Here is a 19,146-nt window from a genome sequence, read left to right on the forward strand (position 1 = left end):
GAGAGACTCTGTCTCAAAAAGACAAAATGGAACAAAACAAAACAATACCCAACTGATAACCTCCAAAGGTGTTTCACTGGGGAAACAAACTACTCGAGGGTAGGCCCCATGGCAGTAGATGGCCAACAGATCACGATCTCAATGGCATCTTTGGAGGTTTCTTGTCTCACAGTGTCATGCAATGACCTTTTTTTTTAAGTGTGTGTGTGTGTGTGTGTGTGTGTGTGTGTGTGCGCGCGCGCGCGCGCGCGCGCATAGTTGTTGTTGTTTTGTTTTGTTTTGTCTTTCGAGACAAGGTTTCTCTGTGTAGCCTTTGCTGTCCTGGACTCACTTTGTAGACCAGGCTGGCCTCAAACTCACAGCGATTCCCCTGCCTCTGCCTCCTGAGTCCTAGGATTAAAGATGTGCCACCACGCCCGGCCTAAATCGTATATTTTTTTAAATTTTATTTTGTTTATATATTTTCTTGTTTCTTTTTACCCTAACTATCCTTTGTGTATATGTTACGGTTTCCACTTTAGTGATTTTTATGGGATTCCTGAGTTTGAGGCAAGTGGGTCTCTGTGTCTCTTTCTGGTAATTTCTCCTAGGCTCTTTTCTTTCTCTTTGTTTGCTTTATCCAATACCAATGTGTTAGTTTTTGCTTTATCTTATTATATTTTATTATGAAAAAGAAAAAAGTAAGAAATATTGCTTGGCTTACAACAAATGTATATTAGTTTTCATGCTCCTGAAGTTTTTGTGAATGGAATACTACTAAGAGTAAAGCTGGTTCTGGATTTTCTTTAGTTTGGTGTTCAAGGACTCAGTTCATATTGTGGTGGGCAGTGACAACTCAGTCTCCTTGGACAATAAACACATCAATTCATCTTTCTGGTTATAAACACCTAAGCTTTCACATTTAGTGATATTAATGAAGGTGTTTTGTGAACATATTAGACATATTTTGTGTTTTAAATATGTAACTCTCTTAAGTACCCACACAGGATTGGAGCTACCTAATAAATAATAGAGTATGCAGCTGCTCTAAGTTAATACTAGTTAATGGTTTTCAAATTGATTATGTCATTTTGTCCTTTGCAAAAATAGATAGCTAGATCCAGCATCTTCAGTGGACTGAAACATAATCAATGTGGTGAGAATCCATGAGTTCTCAGTCTGGAGAGATGGCTCATTGGTTAAGAGTATATACTACCCTTGCACAAGAACTGAGTTCAGTTCCTATCACCCACATCCAGTGGCTCTCAACTACTGGTAACTCAGGTTCTAAGAGATTGAGCACCCTCTTCTGAACTCCATGGGCACTGCACATATAGCGTGGACATACATATATACAGGCATATACACATACACATTAATTTTTAAAAATAAACCTTTTTTAAAAAATACATGAGCTCATTATGATATCAAAATGAACAAACTGATCACCATTTGAGGAATGTGAAAGAATCAATTAGTTCCTTTGTTTTTTCTATACAAGTAAAATAGATAACTATACAGTGGATAAGGAAAAGTTATATATACCAAAAATTACAACTAGGGATGTAGCTTAGGGGTAAATGTGGTTGCCTACCATAGACAAGGCTCAATACCATCAAAAAGAAAAAAAAGAGGAAGAAGAATCATTCTAAGCAATAAATGAAGAAATGATGACTTGCAGTCATTCCCACATTACAAATGTTCATAAAATGATACACATAAGCAATGATCAAATGCCAAAACCACTCAATGAAATACTGATGGCAGCTGGGAACAGTAGCATACATGCTTGGGAACCTGAGAAAAGAGGATCATGACTCTGACTCAACACAAACAAATCTAATGGGAAACTGTTTTGTGAGTGCGTAAAAGTGGCAACATATGGATCCACATTTTGATTTTATGCTATTTATCAGATTTATATAATAGTTTTCATATCACTGAAAAAACTTATCATATGTGCATGTCAAAATCTGGGAATGGCAAGAAGGCTCAGCAGGTAAAAGCACTTGCCTAGTAATTTTGATGGCCTGAGTTCTATCCCTAGAGCCAGCATAAAAAATAGATGCGGTGGTTCCAGTATGTAATTCCAGCCCAAGCACTCTGGTGGCAAGATTGAAGTAAAGAGAAAGGAGTCAGCCAGAAGTTTGCACAGGAAGCTGCACAGTGACAAAAAAGAAAAAAAAAGATCCTGGAAAAAAAAAAAACAATGAAAGGACACAACTCCCTCCTAAAAGATTATCCTCTGATGCCCACATTCACTCTGTGGCATGCATGCACCCCATCACTCCCCAACACACACACACACACACACACACACACACACACACACACACACACACTTACTTCAAAGTATATATAAATAACATTTTTTAAAAATCAAAATTTTTCCTACTTCCATCTGTTTACCTGAAAATTTCATGATTTCTTTGTTCTTAATAGGTGAGTAGTATTCCATTGCGTGAATGTACCACAGTTTGTTTATCCATTGTTCGATTGAGAGACATCTGGTTGTTTCCAGTTTCTAGCTATGATGAATCTGCTATGAACATAGCTGCGCAAGGTCCTTGTTGTATGGTGGAACATCTTTTGGGTATATGCTCAGGAGCGGTATAGCTGGATCTTCAGGTAGCACTATTCCTAATTTTCTGAGAAAGTGCCAAATTGATTTCCAAAGTGGTTGCACAAGTTTGCACTCCCACCAGCAATGGAGGAGTGTTCCGTTTTCTCCACATCCTTGCCAGCATGTGCTGCTGTCATTTGAGTTTTCATCTTAGTAATTCTACTATCTTACACATGTCTAACATGGAATCTCAGAGTCATTTTGATTTACATTTCTCTGATGACTAATGAAGTTAATTATTTCTTTAAGTGCTTCTTGGCCATTCGAGATTCCTGTTGAGAAACTCTGTTTAGCTTTGTACCCACCCCCATTTTAATTGGTTTGTTGGTGCTTAATTTCTCAAGTTATTTATATATTTTGGGTATTAGCCCTTTTGGATGGAACTAGAAAAGATCATCCTGAGTGAGGTAACGCAGACCCAGGAAGACACACATGGTATGTACTCCTTCATAAATGGATATTAGCCATAAATTACAGGATAATCATATTACAATTCACAAAGGAGGGCCCAAGGGGAGATGCTTAAATATCACTCAGAATGGGAAATATAGTAGATAGCAGAAGTGGTTGAAGAAAGGGAACAGGATAGGAGATGGAGTGCTGAGGGAACTAAGGGTAGGGGCAGGATGTGGGGAGAGTGGGGGCAGGAGGACAGAAGGCATTAAGAAAGAAGAGGAAAAAAGAACCTGATAGACACCGATAGAGAAGGAGCCAATGCCTTCCCATGGCCTCGGCAAGTATGGACACACCTGCACACCCATGGCTCCATACACACTATATACACACAGAATTAAAACATCAAGTTTTTCTTAATCTGAAAAGATCAAGCATAATGGCCTCCACCTATAATCCTAGCTCTCAGAAGCTGAGGTGGGAAACTAACTGTAGGTGTGAGGGCAGCACAAGCTGCACAGTAGTTCCACGATAGTCTAGCCTTCAGAGAAACACCCTGACTGAAAAAAGACATGAAATCCAAAGTAAAAATAAAACTGTGAAACCATGGGCTAGCAAAATGTCTCAGAGGGTAAAGTTCCTTGCCACATAAGCCTGAGGACCTGAGTTTAATCCCCAGAACCAACATGAGAAAAAGAGAAACGCAAATTCTGTAAGTTGTTCTCTGATCTCCACACTCATGCCCATATAAAAGATAAGTAAATCCTTTAAAACTAATGTTTTGAAAAGGTGGCTGCACTCAACAGCTACAGACTGTTTTGTTGTTGTTGTTTCCAAACAATACAGTATAACAACTATTTATGTGGTTGATGGTTTACCATTTACACAGCATTTACGCTGTGTTAAGAATTACAAATAAACTAGGCGTGGTGGTGCACGCCTTTAATCCCAGCACTCAAGAGGAAGAGGCAGGTGGATCTATGTTAATTCAAGTCCAGCCTGGTCTACAAAAGTGAGTCCAGGGCAGCCAAGGCTACACAGAGAGACCCTGTCTCAAAAAACCAAAAACAAGAAGAAAAAAGGAAAAGAATTAGCCGAAATCCAGAAATCATATGTGGGAAGACAAATGTAGGTGATAGGCACTCACTACACCATTTCCTATGTAAGGGGCTGGAGCATCCACAGAGGTTGGTATCTATAGGGAGCCTGGACCCAAAGCCCAAGGATACCGAGAATGTATCTTGTTAAGATCCTGACTTGAGAAAAACAACTATTAAAAAATCAAAATACTGGATAAATTAATGTCAAAAATCTAAATACCAGATTATTTTGTATTATGAGTAAATATCTCTATTTAGGTGTGATAGTGGTATAAGGTTATAGTTGAAAAAGAATCTTCTCCTAGAACTCATCTCAAAATGATTACATTTTATGCTGTATGTAGACAATGTGCTTCAAAATCATCTAAAAAAGATAAATGGAAAGTATGCGAGAATACAGATGAAAATAAGAAATGTCAATTCACCAAACGTGCTAAACTCACACACCTTGCATATGAATTAGTACTGCATACTATACAAAGATAGACAATGCGTAGCTTCTACCTCCACAGGATAGTGTAGGAAGTGCCCACAGACAATGAAATATGCTGTACCAGGTGCCGTACAAGAGATGCATAGTAGAGATACCCATGACTGAGGACAGGGACTCTTAATCAGGCTGAGGAGTTGGATATGGTTTTCAATAGAATGGATGCTTGAATCTTGGAGAATAAATAGCAGTGGCAGTGCCAGGGGTGGGGGTGGGTGGGTGGGCATGGGTTGCCAACTGATGACATTCTAGAGAGGGCAGGCAGGCAGGAATGAGATAGCATGGTAGTGTCACATCGGTGAGTACAATTGGAAAGAAGAACGCAGGGAGGCTTAGGGCAGAAAATAAGGCCAGGGACCTTGTTATGAAGACCAGGAAGTGAAAGGGCAAAGAATTTAAATTTTCCTTCCAAAAGATATCCTGGGCAGCTCTGGCCAGATGGCTCAGTGGATAAAGGTACCCTAGCACCCTGAGCTTGATTCCTGGGACCCATATGATGGAAGGAGAAAATTAGCTCCAGCAAGCTGTCTTCTGATCGATCTCCACATGTGTGCCATGGCCCGTGTGTGCGCGCATACACAAACACACACACACACACACACACGTACCAACACAGGTATGGGCATACTTTTTTAAAAAAGAGTTAAAAGTGACTGGGTGACTACTGTAGAACTTTTCGCTGGAAAAGGGCACTGTTGTTTTTTAGTTTACAGACAGCTGGGGCTCTTGAGTGGAGAATGCACTGAGAGAAGGGCTAGAACCAGGGAGTTCAGTGTAGACATCATCACACTAGTCCAGACAATAAAGAATGATCATTTGAACTCACGGGCTGACAATGTAGAAATGACTGGATTCAAGCTATTACTAGAACAGTAAAACCGACAAGGACTTGGAGATGGACTAGATGCCAAAGAGGAAGCAGGGGACTGAGACAGAAGCTAAGATGATACACGTTTCTAGTCCACTGTACTGCCAATAATTAAAGTGTGGAGGAAACATCTGGGAAAGGAAGATGATAGGCTTAGTTTAGGGCCATGCTCATCAGCGTGAGGAGACTGTTCAAGAGGGGACATGCAAAAGCTGTTTTGCTTAGTACCAACTAATGGTACCTAGTAGACCACCACCACAGCCACTGCTAATCATGATGCAATGGACCGAATAGCTCTCCTAAGAGAAAATAGCACAACATGAACTAGCAACAGTACAGACGGTGAGAAGACCCGATTAGGACAACAGTGATTTCAAGATCTCCAGAAGATGACTCTCTCAAGGTGCTCAGCAGCCTCTGGAGACCTCCCCAAGCTCAAGAGTGCAGGAGAATGCAAATACAAGGTACAGCTGCTAGTTTATTATCTATTCAAGGAACCAGTTACAGTTGGGTGCCGGCTCATAAGAATATATTCAGAAAGAAGAAGGCCTCAGGCAGAGTCCTTGGTGACGCTGACATTGATAGTAGGAAAGAAGAAATTCAAAAAAAATTTTTTAAAGATGTATTTGTTTATTATGTATATAGTGTACATCTGCACGCCAGAAGAGGGCACCAGATCTCATTCTAGATGGTTGAGAGCCACCATGTGGTTGCTGGGAATTGAACTCAGGACATCTGGAAGAGCAGACAATGCTCTTAACCTCTGAGCCATCTCTCCAGCCCCAAGAAATTTAATTTTTTTTTAGATTTCATGAGAAACACTAAGAGGTGGTCAACAAGATAGGAAGAAAGTTGGGGTTAAAGAGATGGCTCAAAGGTTGAGAGACCTTGCTGCTCTTCCAGAGGACCCAAGCTCCCTTTGAAGCACCCATGTCAGGTAGCTCACAGCTGCCCATGAATCCACCTCCAGGGGATCTGATGCCCTTGGCCTTTGCAAGCACCTGCCATGAGCAGACACACACACCATCCATGCACACAATTAAAATAAATACTTAGGAGAGAGAAGGAAAGCCATCAGAGGATAGTATCACAAACCAAATGAAGAAGGCAGTCCGTTAAGTGGAAAAGAAGAATAAGGAATAAGACAGATACAGGAAGAGAAAATAAGTGTAAGCTGGGGACAGAAAACTGAGTTCAGTGGTGGCTTACACAAGGTCAATTTTAGCACAGTGTTCAGGACATAAGTAAGAACCACTACAATTTCTTCAAGATGAGAAATATTAATCATACTGTGAATTAAAAAGAGCTATGAGGTAGGCATGGTCAAAGAAACAGGACAACAGGTATTTCACGAAGGACAGGGAAGCTAAAAAGCAGGAAATAAGTCCAAAGAGAAGCATAAGCTCTGATGGGAGCAAAGGAAAACAATGATTTCTGTCCTATAGCCAGAAGTAAAGAGCGGTCAGATTTCAGTGACATTTGTAGATGGACAAACAGCCAAAGGAGTTCACTTCAAAGAGCTGTAACCTTTTATGTTCCTCTTTCAAAACCAAAGGTAGTAAGTAAGTTTTAAAATGTAAAGAAAGGTCAGTGTTTTAGAATATTTACTTACAAGAGGCCAGTGGCACAGCTCACTGGAAGAGTGCTTGATACCAAGACTCAAAACCTGAGTTTGACAACTGAGACTCTTGTCCTCTGACCTCCCCAAGTACACCACAGCATACACGTACCTGGGTGTAGACACACACATACACACAGCAAATGACTACAAATAAATAATAAACAAACAAACAAATAAGGGCTGGAGAGATGGTTCAGAGGTTATGAGGGCTGGCTGCTTTTGCAGAGGACCTGGGTTTGATTCCCAGCACCCATACAGTGGCTCACAGCCACCTGTAATTCCTGTTCCAGGGGATCTGATGGCCTCTTCTGACCTCCAGAGGGACCAGGCACACACATGTCAAACAGATATAGATGCAGGCAAAATATTCATACAATGAAAATGAATGAAGAAAAAGATTTTTAATAATAAAAATGATGATGATGAAAGAAATGGAATAAAATAGAAAATCCCTCACAAAAAAAAAAAACAGGACAAAGTGGTGATGAGGGGCATAGGAGCTGTGGAAAACTAGCCTACAAAAAGAGCTTTGGGTAGTTCTGGACCTTACTATGTGTCCCATGAAAAAGCAGCGCCCCAATGTCAGATGCAAAAATCATTAAAAGGGCAGGTGCTGATAAGAATCAATCAATCGGGGGAGGCCAGGCTTGGTGGCACATACTTTAAATCCCAGCACTCAGGAGGCAGAGGCAGGCGGATCGCTGTGAGTTGGAGGCCAGTCTGGTCTACAAAGCTACATAGAGAAACCCTGTCTCAGAAAAACAAAACAAAACAAACAAACAAAAAGAAGAAGGTGGGGAAGAGCTTTTGGGGAGCCTAGTTCAATCTTCAGTAAAGTTCAATCTTCAGTAAGGCTCCAACCTTTTGTTATTCAAACCCGTTAGCACAGACATAATTTTTAGTGACAAAATGAGTCACTCCTGTACCCCCACTCCAGGTACAGGGCCTGAAAGACAGTAGGCATTGAGCAGTAGACCCATAAAACAGATTCAAAATGTCTCTGGGGTCAATCCCATGAGAAGTTTGTTTTGTGTGTGTGGTGCCAGCAATCAAACCAAGGTCTTTCCACATGCTAAGTAAGCACTGGACTGCTGAGCTATGTCCCCAGCTCAGTCTCATTATAGCTGCCTTACTGCCATGCCTACAGCTCTCATGGTATTTCTTTGTTCGGCTGAAAGTATTAACCTTTCAAATATTTTGAACAGCTGACACAACACAGTGGTCTCAGCAGTGCCTCCTTCATCATAATTCCCTCCTAGTAACGTCCCTGGATCCCTTGACATTTCTAATAACAACAGCAGTTCTGCCTCCCACTCTACAGCATGCCCGGAACAAAACCAGGGCAATGTTCTAGCCCCATGAAAAGGTAGGCTTTCAGTACAGTGCCCCTCCTTTCTCCTGCAATCACAGCAGGCTCCCATATTAAAATGTCAGGGACACTGCAGTTAAGAGACTACAATGCCCCCGGTCATCTTCAACCAGCCCTTGTTCATTTTTACCTGAGCTACTTGACTGTGTTTCTCTGGGATGCCTTTCAGGTAGTTACATGGTACACAGATGACATTCCCCTCTATGTGAACAAATATGATTTCTTTGTATGGTTTTCCTCCTGACCCAGCAGCTGGAATTTCCTCCTTCAGAGGCATATGTTGCTACAAAGAAGTAAAACGTCTAATTTGAGTACACAGCTATTTTTTTTTCCAGAGGAAACGTAATTGTTTCTTGGTTTAGGCATTCGTCAGCCGCTTCTTAATGGCGCTCATCCTAAACACGTCCTCTCATACCATGAGTGTGCCCTGCAACGGATATCTGCATTCTGTTCAGATTTTAAGAGGCAAATAAAATGCAATGGGTTTTTGTCTATTACTGAGTAACAGAACCCTGACGTCATAAAGTCATTTAATTCAGCACATGAAGAGAAAAGCCAAATGGATTGCTTGTCTTAACGAACTGTAGTTCAAAGCATATGGATATTAAACGGTGTGACTAATATAAAATGATGGTGCTTCAAGTAGATTTATTGAAAATGGGCAAATAAAAAGCCCAGGAATGGAATCTAGGAATGGATGCAGGAAGAACGGTTCAGAAAATGCCATTTTGATTTCCCTCACGTTTATACCCCTTTCCCTTCCTAATTCTTTTAAGGCAGATTCACCACAGAGAGCTCTGGTTTTCAGGTCTCTAAGGATGGGAAATTGATGGTGAAGCACTAACAATGAGGGCACTGCTCCCAATATGGACAGGAGCAAACACAAGGATTACAATGACAATGATGAGGTGGCAGCAGTGATAACAGAAGCATTTACTCTAGGCCTTCACTGGCTTACCTGCCAAATTACATTTAGATGAAGATGAGGCAGCGGCAGGGATCTCCATCACTGTTATAATTGTCACAAATTAACCTAGATCACCCTTGTGATCGAGAGCTGTATTGAAGACTCAGCCTTCTTAAGGTCACTGTGTCTTCCCTTCCTGTTGACACTGTTATGCGTGTACTCTTCCTTCTCTGTCACTGTACTGTATTGTTTTCTTTTCTTTTGAACTGACCTCTCCAAGTTCCCAGGTAGTAGCCCATAGTCTTTGGATTGCCATCTGGGCTCCGGTTCACAGAAACGGTGGACTTATTCTGGTAGCCATTGATGGTAGCCTAGAGAGGACAGAAGGAGAAGAAAGGAAACCAGGAGAGCAAACAAAATCAAAGAGGACAAGGAAGGGCATGCAGCCATGTTGCCCAGATGAGGACCACTGATGCCGACTTGGGAGGTCTGTGGCTGGAATGATCCACATAGTCTATAGCAGGAAGGACTGCCAAGCCTCTGAGGACCCTGTCATGTGATGTGCTGTCACTTTTGACAGCATGTTTCTGACCTGTGTGCTGCTGCTTTGCTTTTGAATAGAGTTCCCTTACTACTTTGAAAAAAAAAAAAAAAAAAAAAAAAGAACTCTCCAGTCTTGCCATAAAGCAGAAGTGAGAAAACCCAGCCTGTCAAGAGCTTGGCAGGACACATGGCACCTGTCATAACTGCTTGATGGTGACACTGGAGCCCCGAAAGCAGCCACAGACACAAACGGATTGAGTTCAGCTGTAATACAAAATGACAGATTTGGTCTAAGAGCCGCAGTATGCCAACTTCTGCCATAAATGAAACTCTGCTATTTTGAAGCACACTTAGGCCTCGAATATGCCTAAGGTGGTAGTAAGGGTCGTGGCTAAGAAAGTGGGCTCTGTACCAAACAGTCCAAAGCACGTAAACACTAGCTCTGACACTTTCTAGATGTGTGCCCTAGGAAAATTGCTTAATTCCTGTATTCTCTGATAGTTTTATTTACAAAATGACAGTGCCTAGCCCTCAGGGCCATTGTAGACAGAAGAATGAGAACCTGGTGCATGATAGTTACCTGGCCCCAGTAAGTGCCCAGTGAATACTGCTGACATCGTCATTACAGGGCCATAGTAGGTGAGAATTAGGGAGGCAGGGACAGAAGGTATAATAGGATGGAGGCGACAGTGGAACCCCTCAGACTGCGGTGCAGCCACTGTGCACTGACTCCATGGAGTACTTGTAAGTAAGTCTTTGTAAAATTTCCTTCTGAGCTTCAAATTTCACCTGCAACAGAAAGAATATAGGCAATGAAGCAAATGTAGCTTCACCACGAAGAATAGAAAAAAAAAAAGAGGGCCCTCCAAGATTCATGGGTTATATGTTCTTAGCAGATAACAGAGACAGGAAATCCAGCACCGGCAAAGACTTAATAAGATATTAAGGAAAGGTCAAGAGGGAGTTCTGTGTGAGCTCATCTTTTTATCTGACCTTTAAGATTAAACACTTAAAGTATATGTCAGTGCTGCCCAGTAGAAAATCCTATAATGGAGCGGCTCTGTCTGTCATGTGTTCTCCATAGAGTAGCCACCAGTCACGTGGGGGCAAAGCACTTGAAATGTGCCTAGTGACATTAAGGGAGGGCTCATGGGAGAAACGGAGCTAGGCATTCAGCATTCTGAAATGCATCAGTAATCTACACAAGTAAACAGCTTTCAGAGAAGAAAGCAGAGTGGTGGATGTGATTCTATTACAATGCTCTGAATGTAGCCTTCAGAAAGCATCTCCATTCAACCTGTGCGCAGGCTCTGTACCTAGCTAGCACTCTGAATTCCCCTTTCTCTAAGGGCTACTGTCTATTCTGCTCCTGCTGCTCCTGTTCTCTGTACCCTGCCCTGGCCTCTCAGGCCTTGTATTCTTATTTCTACTGGGCACGGCCTTTACCTGACTTCTACAGATTCCCAGGGAGTACCCACAATATACAGATTGTCATCTGGGCCTCGGTTCCTTTCTTGCCTTTTTTTTTTTTCCCCTGTCATTCTTTGATTTTGGATCTTTGGGATTTTTAAGTTTACATGCTTTTATTTTCTTGTGTCTGGGTGTTGGCCTGCATGTATCTCTGTGCACCATGTGTGTTTATGGTGCCTGCGGAGGCCAGAAGAGGATGTCAGATCCCCTGCAACTGCAATTACAGATGTTTGTGAGCCACCATTGGGTGCTAGGGATTAAACATGGGTCTTCTGGGAAAACAGCCAGTGTTCTTAAGCATCTCTCCTCCACCTGCTCTTTGTTTTGTTTTGTTTTTTAAAACAGGGTCTCACTATATAGTCCTGGCCGGCCTAGAACTCATTGTGTAGACTGGGCTCACGTCCCATTCAAGAGCCCCCTATTGGGGGCTGGAGAGATGGATCAGTGGTTAAGAGCACTGACTGCTCTTCCAGAGGTCCTGAGTTCAATTCCCAGCAACCACATGGTGGCTCACAACCATCTATAATGTGATCTGATGCCCTCTTCTGGTGTGTACGTATATATGCAGGTAGAGCACTGTATTCATAATAGTAAATAAATAAATCTTTTTTAAAAAAGAGCCACCTGGGCTAGAGAGATGGCTCAGCCATTAAAGGCTAGGCTCACAACCATAAATATAAAAAAGAGCCACCTATCTCTGCCTTCAAAGTGAATTAAATGTGTGTACCACCATGGTAAGCTTTTTATTGTTATTCTTACAGCTGAGTGTATGTAAGTGTGTGTGCACGCGAGTAGGAACACTCTTGCACTTTCCAACACAGGATGTATCAAGACAGTACCATTTTACGCATGTCAAATGGCTAAAACAAAAAAAGAAGAACATGGGACTAGGGAGTTGGCTCCTCAGTTAAAGAGCACTTGTTCCTACAGAGGACCCAGGTTCAATTCCCAGCATTCACATGATGGCTCACAGCTGTTTGTAACTCCTGTCCCAGAGGATCTGATGCTTACTGACCCCTGAGGGAACCAAGCCTGAACGTAGTGCATACACATAGCTGTGTACAAAATAATCATACATATGAAAGAATAAATAAACTTAGAATTTTGTGAAAGGAAAGAAAGAAAAAGAATATGATAATAAAGCATGAATTTTCCCCCAAAGACCTAAGATTTGTTTGTGGAAGCAAGGGCCAAAAGGCTCACCACTTAGGGCACAGTATGAGGAACTGAAAGTGCACTGGGTGAAGTGTTTGGTCACCAGCAATGAATAGGTATGGTCCATACCATTGTCAGAGAACTGAGGAAGCCAGTAGATGGCTGATGTGCATGCATATGTATTGTATGTATTCTTATACAGCCCAGTTCAACTGGGGGCAGTTTCCTTGTTTCATGAATGAAATTGCTCCTGGCAAACATGAAATCTGCACAATGCTCAAATTGTTCCCTAATGCATCAGTCCATTGGAACAAATTTATTTTCAAAGCAAGCATTATGGCAAAATTGCCTATACTTAAATTTAAACAGACACGTGTGCCTGGTGACTCTTGTGTTGGAAACTCCAATCGCCCTATTACTCAAACACACAGAATGACAAGGAAAACAAAAGGTGAACATCGGCAATTGGATTCGTGGGTCTAGAGTTTAGAAGCTATAACTAGCCTAAAGTCAGAGTCATTAGCAAACCAAATTTAAAGGCCTGCAGGGTGGGCTGGGAATGTGGTTTCCTTAACACAGTGCTTGTCTGGCATACAGGAATCCCTGGGTTTAACCCCAGGAACTGCATAAAGTTAAATGTGATAGAGCACTCCTGTAATCCAAGAGGCAGGAGGATCAAAAGGTTCAAGGTCATCCTTCATTAGTGAGTTGGAGATCAGCCTGGGCTATATGACATGTTGCTTCAAAAACGAAAACAGACAAACAAACAACAAAAAGAAACTATGGGGCGAGCCGGGCGTGGTGGTGCACGCCTTTAATCCCAGCACTCGGGAGGCAGAGGCAGGCGGATCGCTGTGAGTTCAAGGCCAGCCTGGTCTACAAAGTGAGTCCAGGATGGCCAAGGCTACACAGAGAAACCCTGTCTCGAAAAACCAAAAAAAAAAAAAAAAAAAAAGAAACTATGAGGCAACTGGACTGAACTCTCCAAGCAGACTTTGCGTAACTCTAGCACCATTCTGCTGCGGGAGGTAGGGGAGCCGACTCGAACTAGACACAGACCTTGAGTTGGTCTTCATAGCTCAGCCTCCAGGGTGGAGTCACGACATCAGCCAGCCTTGAATAAAATAATCCAGACATGCTGTTAATTATCTAAACATGCACCAAGCACCTACTATGCAAAAGTTCCTCCTGCCACCAGCCGCTCTGATGATTTACTTTTAACTTCAGAAGATCCAACTGACTCTCATTCCCCTACGGAGATGGAAGTCTGGGAGAAGAGCCCATTTTGGTGATGTCTACTATTTACCAAAGCAGAACAGATGGGAAAATTCAATATAAGAAAATTCCAGATTAATCAGGAGGCAATTAGTCATATAACAAAAAGCTTTACTCCTGGGTTCCTCTAAAATGCTCACCTGCTTAATGCTTTTAAAATATAATTTGATCTCAAAAACACATTTCATGCATAAAATGAGGTATATTTGTGCTTGTTTAGCTGGAAAGGCACTATTCATGTCCAATCCATATATTGTATTCTCATATTCACTCTGTCACTGTCTATCTCTGTGTGTGTGTGTGTGTGTGTGTGTGTGTGTGTGTGTGTGTGTCTCTCTCTCTCTCTCTCTCTCTCTCTCTCTCTTTCTTTCTCTCTCTCTGAGACAGGGTCTCACTATGTAGCCCTGGCTGGTTTAGACATGTATATTTAAACCAAGCTGGCCTTAAACTCACCTGCTTCTGCCTCTGAAGTGTTGAGATGAAAGGCAGGTACCACCATGCCTAAACAGTATTTTGATTTTGATTTTCCTAGTATTCTAGATTGCTTTAATTTGCTTTGGTTTTGGAGGCAGGCCCTCAAGTAGCCCAGGCTAGCCTCAAACTTGCTATGCAGCCGAGGATGACTCCGGCTCTTCCTGCCTCCACCTCCTGATTATTGCAGTTACAAGTGTGCACCGTCATGCCCAGCTCCATAGACCTTCTGTAGCAAGTCCCTAGTTTAAGAGCTCCTTTCAGACAAAGGTGTGCTCCAAGACAAGAATAGCTCCTACAATCCCAAAGTAGTTCTATTACTAGGCTGCACAAGTCCTCAAGATTGCCCTGATGAGGTGTCCTCATCAATCTTCACAATGCTACATTAATCATATTAACAAACTAGATTCTCCCGTGGACCCATAGATGCTGACTTGCTGAAAACAAATGGCATCAGCTTGAGGCTTACCTCTCCTGCCAGGAGTCATCTAGTGGTCTCAAATGCCTTTGTCTCTTCTGATCCTTTTGTCTGCTTAAGTGCTTCTTAGCTCTTTCACTGGGGAAACTTCCCTTATGGGCTCTGTCCAAAAAGGACGGTGACAAATCTGGTGTTGGTTTGGAGAAAAAACCCACCCTGGAAAGGAATAATCTCAGCTTGTGCATTAGGACTCTTCTCTTGATGCCTGCCAATCAAAGACATGCACTGTACTTCATTCACTGAAAGGTGGATGAGGAAGCCCAATTCATAAAGCTTTTCATTTATTTACAAACCCTTATGGAACCCCATCATCGAGCACAGTATTAACGCACATATTCAGTAAGACACATCTCTTGAACACAACTTAGGGCATGTAAGACAAAGTTTTAAGCCAGATTTGATGGTGCAACCCTAAAAAGCATCCCATCAATTCAAGAGGCAGGAAGATCACAAGGCCAATACCCATCCAGGCTACACAGTGAGTTCAAGGTTAGCATGGCCAACTTAATGAGATCCTCTCTCGAATTTTTTAACAATGATAGTAAGGAGCTGGGAGTGTAGTTCAGTTGGCAGAGTGCTTGCTTAGCATGCACAAAACACTAGGTTTAACTCCCACCATTCAGAAACTAGCAGCAGGAATATCCCAAGTTCAAGGTCAGCTGGGCACAAGGTAGTACGTACCTGTAATCCCAGCACTGGGGGAGGGAGAGGAGGGCGGATCTCTATGAGTTTGAGGCCAGCCTAATCTATAAATCAAGTCCAGTACAACCAAAGCTACAAAGAGAAACCCTGTCTTGAAAAACAAAACAAACAAACAAACAAAAACAAACCAAAAACCAAACAAAAAGAAGTTCAAGGTCATCCTTAGCTATATGTTGCATTTTGAGACCAGCCTAGGCTACTTGAGACCTTGTCTCAAAAAAGAGATGTCAACTGGGCATGGTGGTGCACGCCTTTAATCCCAGCACTCAGGAGGTAGAGGCAGGAGGATCTCTGTGAGTTCAAGGACAGCCTGGGCTACAAAGTGAGCTTAGGACAGCCAGGGCTAGACAGAGAAACCCTGTCCCGAAAAACCAAGAGAGGGAGGTGGCGGGGGTGGGGAGGAGGCTTAAAAAAGGTTGGGTGGAGCTGGAGAAATGGCTCAAAGATTAGGAGCACTGTCTATTCTTCCAGAGGTCCTGAGTTCAATTTCCTAGCAACCACATGAAGGCTCACAACCATCTACAATGGGATCTGGTGCCCTCTTCTGGCATACAGACAAAGATGAGGGCAAAATACTGTATTAATAGCAAATAAATCTTTTTTAAAAAATTTGGGTGTGGCGGTATACACATTGAATCCAAGCACTTGGGAGACAGAAAAAAGCAGATCTCTTACGAGTTTTCAGCCAGCCTAAACTCCAGAGCAGTTTTCAGATCAGCTGGGGCTATATAAGACATTGCCTAAAATATGAAGGTTAGGGGTATACCTCAGTGGTAGAATGCCTCCCTAGAATGTGTGAGGCCCTTGGTTTAATCTCTAGTACCAAAATAAATACATAAATAACCAGCTACCAAAAAAACATGTTTCCTGGTGCATGCTCAACAACAGCTTCTCAGAGCAGACAAGTCTAGGATGGAGAAGTAAAGATCTGTTTAAGCAGTTCTGAGAGCACAAGTTATCATACAAAACAGAACTTTGAATACAGAGAAGAGAACCCTAGGCCAGTGACTCCACCTAGAAGACAGCTGGGAGAGATGCTACTGACTTAAAAGAGGAACCAGTAAGGTCAAGACTGATAGCACAACTGTAATCCCAGGGCTAAGGAGGCACAGGCAAGTAAGTTGAGTTCTAGATAGCCAGGGTTCATAATCAGATCTTCACAAAGAAGAAAAGGATAAAAGAAAGGAGAGAGAGGGGGGAATAAAAAAGGAGAAGCAACACCTATAATCAGATCCTGATAAAGAAGGAAGGGATAAAAGAAAGGGGGGGAGAGAGAGAGGGAGGAATAAAGAAGAAGGAGAAGCAGCGCCTACGGAGCTACAGAGGCCAATGGAAGTGTCTATGATATAGGCAATAACATAGCCAGAACATTATCCAAAGGCACAAGGGGGAAAGAAAGCAATGAATACAGTCAGACAGCAGGGACATATGAAAGCTTTGGGCTTTCTCTGCAATAAGAGAACGACAGAATGAGCTTGGGCTGTCTGCTGGCTCTAACACTTACTAGCTAGATGGCTTCTAGCAGGTTAGTCATTCCTCTGACATTCCTTTTCTTGCATCTGTAAAACAGAGAGAACCATAATGATACCTACCCTCATATAGTAGCTGTAAGAGCTAAGATAAGAGAATTAATTTTTAAAAGTAGCATGTATTGTCGAGGGTGTAGATCAACGAAATGGGCACTTGCCTAGCAGGTACAAGGCCCTAAATCCAATCCACCCCCCTACATAAAAAAGTACTCAATTGAAAATTAGAGATGACATCTGTAAGGCTCTAAGCACGGTGCCCAGCACCTGGCAACAGCTCTTTTGTGTTATTACTGCCACAGTGCATTTAAGGATATCATGGGACCGAAAGGGGGAGGTAATAAAGCTGGAGAGCACAAAAAAGGAATTAGATGAAGAACTTTGAGGACAACTCTGAAAGAAATGTAACTCTTGGAAGACAGCAGAAGGCACTGCATCTGTCAGTGCTTCTATCACAGTGCTTCGGGAGGGAATCCCCCCTTCCTCCATTACAGGACTTCCCCTTCTTCCCTTCCCTTCCCTTCGTGTGTGTGCTAGCTAGGTTTTTGTCAACTTGACAAAAACTAGGGTCATGTGGAAAGAGGAATCTCAACTGAGAAAATGCCTCCATCAGACTGGCCTGTAGGAAAGCCTGTGGTGCATTTTCTTGATTATCAATTCATGGGAGAGGGCCCAGATCGCTGTGGGCAGTACCAGCCACGGACTAGTGTTCCTGGGTTGTATAAGACAGACTGAGCAAACCATGAGGAGCGAGCAAGGCAGCAAGCAGCACTCCTCCCTTACTTCTGCTTCAGTATGCCCTCAGTGATGAACAAGCTACAAGCAGAAATAAACCTTTTCCTCTCCAAGCAGCGTTTGCTCTCAGTGTTTATCAACAGCAAGAGAAAGGAGACTAAGATAGGATATCTATCCGGTGTTCCATAAGCATCTTTCCTTTTTCTGTCTTTTCTTACAGTACCGGACACCAAGTCTAGTAGCTATGCTAGCAAGCATGCTATTTTTAAGCTATGTCACCAGCTCTCGTTTTACTTTTTATTTTGACACAGGGTCTAAACTACATATTCTAGGCTGGCCTTGAACTCACTGTGTCGCTCAGGTAGGCCTTGAACTTGTGATCCTCCTGTCTTTTCCTCTTGAGTAGCTGGGACTAGAGGCCTGTGCCACCGGGCCTGGCTGAGCACTGTTCTTAAGTGTCACAAAACATGTGCATGAACTTGGCATGATGACCTATTGATGATCTGCTATGAAAATACCTTCAGCTATTGAGTTCTGCCTTGGATTTTGTCAGGATGGCATTATTTGGGTCTGGGAGGAAAGTTTCAAATGTCTAACAGGCAATATTTGGTCTGGTCCATACGTCAGATGTTAACAATAGCATTCACCATCTACTGACACCCATAAGAGGCAATCAGTTGTCATACTTAAGAACTCGGGCTTTGGGGCTGGCCGGATGGCACCGTGGTTAAAAGCACTTGTTCTTCCAGAGGACACAGGTTTGACTCCTAGCCCCCACAGGGCACCTCACAACCATCTGTAACTTCAGTTCCAGGGAATCTAATGCTCTCTTCTGACCTCCATGGGCATCAGGCATGCAGACAAACTGCTAATATACATAAAGTCAATACGCAAATTTAAAATTAAAAGAACAAAGGCTTTAAAGCTGGCATCATACTAGCTTAAAGGAAAAGTGTTTGACTAGTATGTATAAGGCCTTGGGCTCAATTCCTATCACCAGAAGAAAAAAAGAAAGAAAAGAAAGGCTATTGGTCTAGTCCTTAACACTGCAAAAAGAATCTTCCACAAGTGGTACCGGAAGAACTGAGTAGGTGTGTGTAGAGGAAAGAAAATAGATCTTTCCTCACTCCGCAGAAAACTCAACTCCAAATGGATCAAGAACCTCAACATGAAACCTAAAACAAGCTGGACGGTGGTGGTGCAACACCTTTAATTCCAGCACTCAGGAGACAGAGGCAGGAAGCTCTCTGAGTTCAAGGCCAGCCTGGTCTACAGTGAGTTCCAGGATAGCCAGAGCTACACAGAGAAACTGTTTCAAAACAAACAAAAAAACCTAAAACTAGAGGGAAAAATTTCAAGCCAAAACCCCTCCGTCCCCCAAAACCCAAAGAAAGAAAAAGCAAAACAAAACAAACAAAAAAACTACAAGGAAAAAAATGCC

The 19,146-nt window shown here is 42.5% G+C and overlaps 1 protein-coding gene across 1 annotated transcript in view; it reads right to left on the reverse strand.

Moving 5' to 3' along the window:
* The window catches only part of Trmt2b (tRNA methyltransferase 2 homolog B), a 38,660-nt gene extending 23,721 nt beyond the window's left edge, over nt 1–14,939 (reverse strand). The window contains 7 exon segments of the mRNA XM_051141571.1: nt 8,574–8,644; nt 9,622–9,721; nt 10,556–10,617; nt 10,620–10,646; nt 10,649–10,682; nt 13,578–13,632; nt 14,734–14,939. Of these exon segments, the coding sequence (XP_050997528.1) occupies nt 8,574–8,644; nt 9,622–9,721; nt 10,556–10,617; nt 10,620–10,646; nt 10,649–10,682; nt 13,578–13,632; nt 14,734–14,927 (543 nt within the window). The 5' untranslated portion in view covers nt 14,928–14,939.
* Nucleotides 14,940–19,146: the final 4,207 nt, after the last annotated feature.

Source organism: Acomys russatus, chromosome X (assembly GCF_903995435.1).
Source record: "Acomys russatus chromosome X, mAcoRus1.1, whole genome shotgun sequence".
NCBI classification, from domain to species: Eukaryota; Metazoa; Chordata; class Mammalia; order Rodentia; family Muridae; genus Acomys; species Acomys russatus.